This window comes from Salvia miltiorrhiza, unplaced genomic scaffold (assembly GCF_028751815.1).
Source record: "Salvia miltiorrhiza cultivar Shanhuang (shh) unplaced genomic scaffold, IMPLAD_Smil_shh original_scaffold_455, whole genome shotgun sequence".
NCBI lineage: Eukaryota > Viridiplantae > Streptophyta > Magnoliopsida > Lamiales > Lamiaceae > Salvia > Salvia miltiorrhiza.
This window is the reverse complement of record NW_026651553.1, coordinates 817084-826448: the sequence shown is the minus strand read 5'-3', so window position 1 is coordinate 826448 and position 9365 is coordinate 817084. Positions and strand designations below refer to the sequence as shown.

Below are 9365 nucleotides of genomic sequence, written 5' to 3'. Positions count from 1 at the left end.
GAAACCACCTGAGCTTCCCGAGAAACTCCACCGGCGGTAGGGCCGCCGCCAATCTCCGGCGGCTGAGCTTCGCCGCCGGGATTCACATCTCCGACGAGATGAATACCGGCGGTAGGTTGCCGCCGGTAATTGAATCGCCGGCGGGAAATGCCGCCGGTAATCACTTATTTTTTTGTAGTGTTACACATGCAAGCAAGAATTACAAATATAATCACTTATTTATTTTATTTTTTTATTTTATAAATTAATAGTATTAAATAAATAAATTTAAAGGCCGCGCCACATGGGGACTCGAACTCAAGACCTTTGGACTTAGGCCTTAACCCCTTATTGCTTGGCCAACACACGCACACGCTAATCCCTTGTTTACTTTGATGGATTGAAGCTTTGGAATATCCTAAAGTCCTTGATTATTTTTATCATTTAAGCTAGTTTTGTTTGATTTTTATCCCATTAAAAAAGTAGGATTGTAGCAATCCACTCTTTAGGATAAAATACTCAATCATACAAAGTAAACGCCCTTCAGTGATAATTTATTGTTAAATTTATTTGAGATAACCATTTCAGAAATATATTAAACCAATATGGGCCTTCAAATCCTTACATATAGTGAGTGGGATCTAGAAAAAAGAAAGAAGAAATAAATCTTGATTGTACAGCTAATGGACTTAATTTAATCTCGAAATAAAAAAATAGGCACATATCGGCTATCGACATTGTATAATGGGCTAATATTCCTCCGCTCTTAGAAATAGATGTAAATGTTGATCCATAGGAGTATTCTAACTATAATTAAAGATTACTATATTAATATACGATAAATTAATGTATATTTTTTTTATAATATCATACTCTCTCTCTCTGTTCCATAAGAAAATACTCCATTTTTCTCATTTTTGTCTGTCCCATAAGAAAGTATCATTTTATTTTAGGACATGACTCCATACATTATCTACAGCACATTATCACTTTTTCTAAAAAACAGCGGGTCTCTTTCTCCCCTCAACATATTATTTATCAAACATGTCTTAAAACTTGTGTCATCTCCAAGTAATACTCTCTTATAGGACATAGAGAGTAGTTATTTCAGTCTTATCCACTAACTTTAAAGAAACAACTAATAAAAGTACTTCATTCGTCCTCATAAAATGTATCAACTTTTAAATTGCACAAATTTTAATAAAGTGATTGAATGTGTTATGAGTGAACTAAGGATGGGGTCTCACTTTATTATGAGTGGAAAAAGCTTATCAAAAGTAGACCGAATATATTTTATGAGGAAAAGCGAAAATGACAAATTAAATATACATTTAATAAGGACAAAGGCAATAAAATTTATGTTGTCTAAAACCTGTTAATTGATAAAGGTTTTATTACATTTGGATGGATGTAATATGATTTCCATACATGTCAGTCTAATTTTTTATTTATTTCACGAAAGCAGTGAGATTTGAACCTTAGACCTCACTTTTCACAAACTGGAGCTCGTACCGTTTGAACCCTAAAACTAGCTCATTATATTTATTAGGGTGGTTTTTAGCTATAGATTTACAATAAATCTATGCAGCCACATTGTGGCCACCCACAATTTAGTTTAATAGGAAAATTTTCAATTTGTTTAATTTATTTTTTAAAGTAAAAATAGGATTTAGTTATTTTATTTTATTCTCTACACTATAGTTATTTTTTGTAATTATTTTTGCAACTTTTATTTTTAATTTATTTTTTAATAAAAATAAAAAAGTTACAAAAAAATTATAAAAAAATAACTATAATATAGAGAATACAATAAAATAACTAAATCTTATTTTTATTTTAAAAAATAAGTTAAATAAATTAATTTTTTTCTATTTAAGTGAATTGTGGGTGGCCACAATATGGCTATTTAGCATTACTCATAGATTTAAATTGATTCAAGAAAGTAAATTAGGGTAGTAACAACAAGTTGAGTAATTAAGAGCATCCACAATGCTTGCACCCATAGTGGGTGCAATAGAATGGGTCCCACTTCTATTGCACCCACTCCCACAATGGTATTGCACCCACTTAGGTGCAATAGATTTTATTTTATTTTTGAATTAGTTTTATTCTAGTTTCCATTTTACAATAATTAAGAAATTAAAATTTCATTGAATTAAAATTCAAATCCTACATTGTTAGAAATAAAAGAAATACAAGAAATTAAATCCTAAATTACTTAAATTAAAACAAACATAAAATAAAAAATCCTAAAAATGTACGGGATGTTGTGTCGTTTTTTGATCTCCGCCACCTTGCACATGTGAAACGCCAATTCGTCGGGATTCATTTGAGAGGTGTCCCGGCTCATCAACATGCTATCGGCGAGGTCACGTTGAACTTGGGAGAACGTTTCCATTGCATTCACCATGTTCGCCATGTACCCGAGAGCTTTTTGGTTATCCTCCGACGTCTCTTCGGCCTTTTTCTTGCCTTTCCGCTTGTCTCTCTTGGCCGCCTTTTGGCCTTGGGGCCGGGTGGAGATACTCGCATCACTAGAAGTCGTTGTGGGAAGACTGTCGGACCCCTTTCATCGTTTGTCCGACATCGGAGTGAACATCCTCGCCGAGACTTGCAAATTTCTTGGACTCGCGCAAGATCTTCCATGCATGCGGATACCGGAACGGAACTTTGTACTCGGCTAGCCACATTGCCTCTGCTTGCTCCAGGATTTGAATATCACTCATGCCTGATTTCCATTGATCGTGGCATTTTTTGTGCATGGCCTCAAACCTCTTCGCATCCTTCGACACCCGTTGAAAGTGAGATTTGATTTGCGTGACGTCGCGTGAAATAGATCCTTGGGGCCTTTTAGCGTTGTATTCGGTGCAGAGGGAGCCCCAAAACTTCGCCCCTTTTTGGTCGACACCCACCACAGAGTCGTGGGTGTGCTCGCAATACAAACAGCAAATTAGCACCGTTTCTGGCGGATAATAGTTGCTACGTTTGGTGGCCGCCGGCATAGAAGCAATCTCCTCCACGTCGGGCTCGGGCTCGGCAACGGCGGCAAAGCGGGGGTTCAAATTGGTGGCCGCCGCTTGAAAGGCATTCGATTCTTGCGTGAACGGCGAGAATCCTTGCCTGGAAGCATTTGATTCGCCGGGGGATGGATTTTGAGGATGTTCACGCCAATAGTTGCTCCAATCGCCTTCCATTGCTATTTGTTGAAATAATTTAGAAGATGAGGAGAATGGATGAATGAGGAGAATGGATGAATGATAGAGGATGAAGAAGAGAATGAGGTTGTATATGTATATATAGAGGGGGTATAGAAATTAAAAAAAAAAGAAAAAGAAAATCGGCAATGGGAAAAAAAACGGTAAAAAACGGCTATTTTTAATTTTCTTTTTTTGGGCCGAAAAGGGGCGCGTGTTTACACGCCCCCTCCTTCGCTCCCACTATTCACGAGTGCGAAGCAACGCCCCCCCTCCTTCACACCCGGGTGCGGCAACGGTGGTGGGTGCGATAGGCCGGGTTCGATCCGGCCATCGCACCCACCGCTGCTGATTGGTTGAAGTTATTGTTTAGGAAATAATTATGTTAACATTCTAGTCAAATTAGAGTTTTTCATTTCACAATCATTGTTGTACTTCCTATGAAAAGAAGAAAAAAAGGAAAAGGATATCAATTACCAAATTTTGTAGGGCACAAATTGATGGGTCTGGTGAAATTTTCTAGAAAAACACTGTGAGTGTGTGGAGCAAGAACGAGTTGGGCATGTATGATCACATGTGGCAAACATGAAAAGGGAAAAAAATCCAAAGCCCATGTGAGATTTCATTTTCTGTAGGGTTTTATTTTGCCTCCCTGCCCTTGAAAAATCCAATCTCCAAAATAATAGTTCTAGACGTGTAACCAAACAATTATAGATGGTCCTAACAAACATGATTTCGACTATATTTATCATGGAAAAAGAAATAAAAAATAAAAAGGAAGATGAAAACGATGGAGAGAATTGGAGAGTCATCAGAGTCGATCATTTTATACTTAGGTCCATGTTTATATGTTCTTGAAAGGATTTTACTATAGTTATTATTGGATGATCTTTATTTTTAGTATTTATTCTCTTTAAAGGAAAGCCTAGTCATTCTATAAAGAGGGGTATCTATTTTGAAACTTTGAGAAAATGATTTTAAAATTATACTAATTGAGGAGAAGACTATTTGTTTTGGAGAAGTTAAAAACAATTTTCAGATACAAAATCTTCTTATGCATAGTAAAAGGTCTCACATTTTTCGGAATCACACACATATGAATCAACACGCTTCTAAAAAAACTTATGAATCAACACATATCAAACCCAAAAGTCAAGCCAACTTTTAAGTTGAGCAATCAATTGATGAAACACATAGACACACACATTAAATATCTTAAATGAAAATATGTTCATATGCACTTCTCAAAGACATGATTTGACATTTGCCATTAAACTTGTCTTCCCATTTCAAAAGCAAACAAAAACGTTCACTATCATAGAGTTATACCAATTTCAGAATTTCATTTCTCTCAAACTATATGTTATAAAAATACGATACCAATATGTACGTACATAACTATATATTCTTAATCTAAACTGATAATATTTACATATTTCATTAAATGTCATTTAATTTACATTTTCTAGCTCTTGACGCATACCTTCATTTTAAAACACATTTTTAATCGCCACTTAAAAGTAAACCCAACAAACGTAATCGATCAACAAACGTACTCCTGGTACCGCCCCAGTTTTTAATAGATTTTTAATTGATAAAAAAAAAAAAAAAAACGTAATCGATGCATGGACATGGTCCCAATCAAAATAAAACGGAGCTCACATAATAAACTCCAAAATGATTAAAAAAATAAATAATGATGTGTAAATAAAGTTTCAAAAATGCGATGGCCGATGGGGGTGTACACCATTGATTGATGATAATAAAAGGCTATTATTTCAAATAAACATTTTGTATGCATGCGCCCCTACGACATTATTCTCCTCAGTCCATGGTCAAAGAAACTTCAACATCTAACTCGCTTCTATTTATTACTTTAAAATGGCCACAATCAATTTCATCAAATATCATCACACCAACCTTAGTATTAATCCATGATAAATGCCATTCCAATCAACACGACTTTTCAAATTACAATTACCAGAGAAAATATTTCCATTCTAAAAAATAATCCAAAATTTCCCCCATTTTACCTTGGAGAAAAACTTTGCACCAAAAAGGAAAACTACATACAAATACATACCAATGGCTTATGTACCCTCTCATGCTAATATTTTTTGTCCCTTTAGAAATGCAATTTCACCTAATCAACAAAATAGTTAGAATAAAATAAAAATATAAAATTAAAAGGGAACGACGTCGCTTCCGGCATAATCATCCGAATTGGCGATGGACTCATCGGGCCACGAGTCCCGCAGCGACTTGAGCAGCGTTTGCGCTTTACGTTTCGCCCTCTCCGTGCAATCGCTCTGCACCAGCAGCAGCAGCTGAGTCAACACTCCCGCCGCAACCGCCTCCCGCTTCGCCCGCTCCGACGACGAGCACAGCGACAGCAGCGCCCCCGCCGCGTACTCCGTCGCGCGATCCGAGATCTTCAGGATGATCTTCACCAGGAGCGGAACCGTCAGCGCGTGGACCGAGAATGCCGCGCATCCGGCCGGAATCCGGCAGAGCAGCTCCACCGTCGCCAGCGCTCTCTCCGCATCGCATTTCTCGTACTCCGCCAGCCTGTCGATCAGCGCCTCCGCCGCCCCGGCCGCCACCGCCCGCTCGCGGTGCTGCTTCACCAGACACAGCGCGAACAGAGCTTTGATTCCGATCTTCACTGCTCTAGGATAGGCCAACGGATAGTTCAATAGACCGACGATACCTTCAAACACTCCGTCGGCGCCGCTGAACTGCGCACGGAGATCCGGCGATCGCAACCCCGCCGCAATCGACTCGATCAACGCCGCCGAGTTGACTCGGACGTCGATCGACGAATGGAACAGTAGATTCACCAAATAACTCACCCTCTCCGAGTCGGTCGCCACGAACAAACACTCTGGTTCGGAGAGAGTAAACATCGACAGAATCGCAATCGATTCGAGATTCAATTCCGACGGAATCGAACCGACGTCGGCGAACACAATCGAGAGCAGAATCGCACGGGCGTCACTGGCAGCAATGACGGATCGGTTCTTCTCCGATTCTCGCGCCAGACCTCTCAGCCGCCGCAGAGCCGAAACCCTCACGCTAAACGGACCGGATCCGGCCGAAGCCTGATTCAGAAGAGATCGAACGAGAACCGGTTCGGCCGGCTGCTTGGGAGTGGGAATCCGCTCCACTCCGAAGGATCGGTTGGCAACGCACCAATCCTGAATAAGGCGGCGGAGAGTGTGGTTCGGAATTAGCGTGAAATCCGTGAGTGGGGCCCGGGTGACCGGACAGGTGGTGTTCCCGGTGGCCACCCAGGACTCTATGCTGGAACGATCATACGTTTGACCGGTACAAACGGTGACAGGATCGCACATGAGCTCCAAAGAAATCGGGCACCGGAAATAGTAGGGTATCTGCACGCCGATATCCAAAGGCTCCAAACCAGCTGGCATGTTCTTCTAATCTAACCACCCTCTCTCTTTATTCAGCAATATATATATATATAGATGCGGATTGATTGAATAATCCAGAACTTAGAAATGGAAGAAGGAAAAAGGGAATGAGATTGAGGGACAAGAACTAGAGAAAGAGTGATACTAAAACAGAGGGGACTGCAAATTCTGTTTGAGCATGTTGGGGAGTGATGGGTTATATACCGAATAGGAACAGAGGGACATTTCTCTGCGGTTACATGCTGACGGATTTGTACTATGTGCGTATTTCCCATTAATCCGCCACACGTGTGGTTCATTTAACTCTAGCCTTTAACCATGGTTAGGTTGGTGTCCAAGGGAATTTGGGATTGGGATGGGGCCATCAGCCATGCCATCCTTGATTGGTCAAAATCTAACTCCTGGAATTAAATCAAGGTGAATGGTTCTCATTGCTCATTTGTTTTTTCTGTTTTTGGGGTTTATTCTAGTCCTCAGATTCTTGCTCATCTATATCGTTATATGAAGGAGGATATGGTTGCATCACCATCGCTCATCACTTTAAAATTAGGTCAAGTTCTTCATTTTTAATCTATTCAACCTTATAAATATGTGTTTAAACCGTCTTCAAAGTTTAGAACTGGATTAAGCCATTCCATCAACTTAGACTTGAGATTAATCGGAAAAAGGGCCCATAGGTTAATTGAAGTTGATGGGTCAAAATGAAACTGAATTCACATGACTATGGATCAATTTTGATTATAAGTCACTTCAAGTACCACTTTTATTACCTCCAAATATTTTTTTCAGATTTATTCACGCATGCTTAAATTTACAGTTTTTGGGTATTGCAATTTCACCAAAACGATATAATAGATTATTTTTTCACCCAAATTAAAAGAAATAATAGATTCTTTTATTACCCCGATATTCCGATAAAAAAAAAAACCGATATCTTTCCATTGTTAACCCTATTATGCCTATTATGATTATTGCTCGTATTATTTAATTTAAACAAAATGCTAAAAATTATTTTTCTAACGCTAGCACCTAGATAATAGTAATATTACTCCCCTATTGATATGAGCACCTGGTTGCTTAGGTTTAAAGTAGTTTAACCAAACCTTTTATTTTTGTATCTAATAAACACTAAGTCAAGCTTCCAAATTAGCTAGGTATAGACCAAGAGTGAGGGGTGTATTAGAAGTTTCAATCTTCGGTTGTAAAAGTTTTATGAAACTTTTATATAGTAATTATATTGATGACATATATATAATAATAAAGATAATTAAAATAGTAGAGAAAATGACAAATAAAAGAGGAAATAATGCCTGGGGCTTATCACCTTTAGCCAGGTCCCCGGAGGTGCACTACTATGAGGAAGCATGCCTGGCCAAGAACGTAAAGTAGATAAACTTTTTTTCACTCCTTTACATAAAAATTGAATACTGCAACACTGAAAACACACATATATACATATATTCATCAAAATAGAAACAATTGCTATGATCTCGTGGGATAACCTTTTCTACACATCTCTAGGTAGGTATATATTTTTAGAGAGAGAAATTGACAAATTAAATTGTCCAATTGTGAAACAGTGAGGTTATTTCCCAATGCCAACACACATTAAAAAGTTTTTTCTCTCGATTCTCCAAAAAAAAAAAAAGCTTATCTCTCTCTCTCTGACAGTCAAAATTTTAGGAAACTGTTACTCCCCTGTGGTGAGTAGTAAATGAATAGTAGCTGGGGTTTTGGTTTGTTGTTGTGTGTTTTAACTCATTATTAATTGATGACAACATATGTATAAGCTGCAAAATTCTGTGCAAGTTTGGAGATTCCCAAGAGGAGAGAACTCTCTAGCAGGTTTTCAAATTCAATCTGGTAGAGACCAGCCTAATATTCAACACTTCTTATTGGGTGTTTTTGACCAATAATTTTTCAGATAGGTTGGTTGTATGAATTTAGTGCTCATAAGCTAGAAAGACCCTAGCGATGAACAATTTTTTTTTTGAAAATAAGTTCAATCATAGTTTTGATTATACTAAATCGACAATCTTGGAGTCGAATGCAAGTAAATTTAAAGAAAGTAGGGGAATGATTATGATTTGACCAGAGATTTTTTACTGTTAATTTTTCAAGTACTTTTTGGCTTGAAAAATCCCGTTTCAGGTTTTCATGAAAAGATGAAACTGCATCAACTTGGATGCCTGAGTTGTTGTATGCGTGTGGCAATCTATTTAATTAGGAGTATTTTGTGCATAAAAAGGCAATATTGGTAATTGTTTCATTACAAACAAGTTGAAATATCTTATCAGTTTCATTTTGAATTACATTGGATTTATTTTATTAAATTATTTTAAGTAGGTAGTTTTGGAAAATAAAAATCCAGTTTAAACGTAATCATGTGAAATGATTCCCTTTATTTATTGGGAATAAAGAGCAGGAAAAAGAGGTTTGTCTAGGAGAAGGAAGCGAAAAGTAAAAAAGTAATATAGCAATACTTTCCAAAATAAGCAACGTAAAGAGAAAAAAACATGATACTCATTAGTGTACAGCAATAATGAGAGGAGTAATGCTAAACAGCCACATTGTGGCTACCCACAATTTACTTAAGTAGAAAATAATTTAATTTATTTAACTTATTTTTTAAAATAAAAATAAGAGTTAGTTATTTTATCATATTCTCTACATTATAGTTATTTTTTTGCAATTTTTTGGTAACTTTTTTATTTTTATTAAAAAATAAATAAAAAATAAAAAATGCAAAAAAAAAATTAAA

At 37.3% G+C, this 9365-nt stretch overlaps 2 protein-coding genes across 2 annotated transcripts; both read right to left on the bottom strand.

The window, feature by feature from the left end:
- Window positions 1-2513: 2513 nt before the first annotated feature.
- On the bottom strand, window positions 2514-2981 carry LOC131004774 (uncharacterized). The gene has a single exon (XM_057931535.1). The coding sequence runs from the start codon at window positions 2979-2981 to the stop codon at window positions 2514-2516; it is 468 nt and encodes a 155-aa protein (XP_057787518.1).
- Window positions 2982-5068: 2087 nt separating this feature from the next.
- Window positions 5069-7030, bottom strand: LOC131004687 (U-box domain-containing protein 26-like). Its single transcript, XM_057931401.1, has one exon. It carries the CDS (start codon window positions 6602-6604, stop codon window positions 5357-5359), a length of 1248 nt encoding a protein of 415 aa, XP_057787384.1. The 5' UTR covers window positions 6605-7030; the 3' UTR covers window positions 5069-5356.
- Between the last annotated feature and the right edge of the window lie 2335 nt (window positions 7031-9365).

Coding starts and splice junctions, on each gene's coding strand:
- LOC131004687 (XM_057931401.1), bottom strand. CDS start 6,604: ATGCCAGCTGGTTTGGAGCCTTTGGATATCGGCGTGCAGATACCCTAC.
- LOC131004774 (XM_057931535.1), bottom strand. CDS start 2,981: ATGCCGGCGGCCACCAAACGTAGCAACTATTATCCGCCAGAAACGGTG.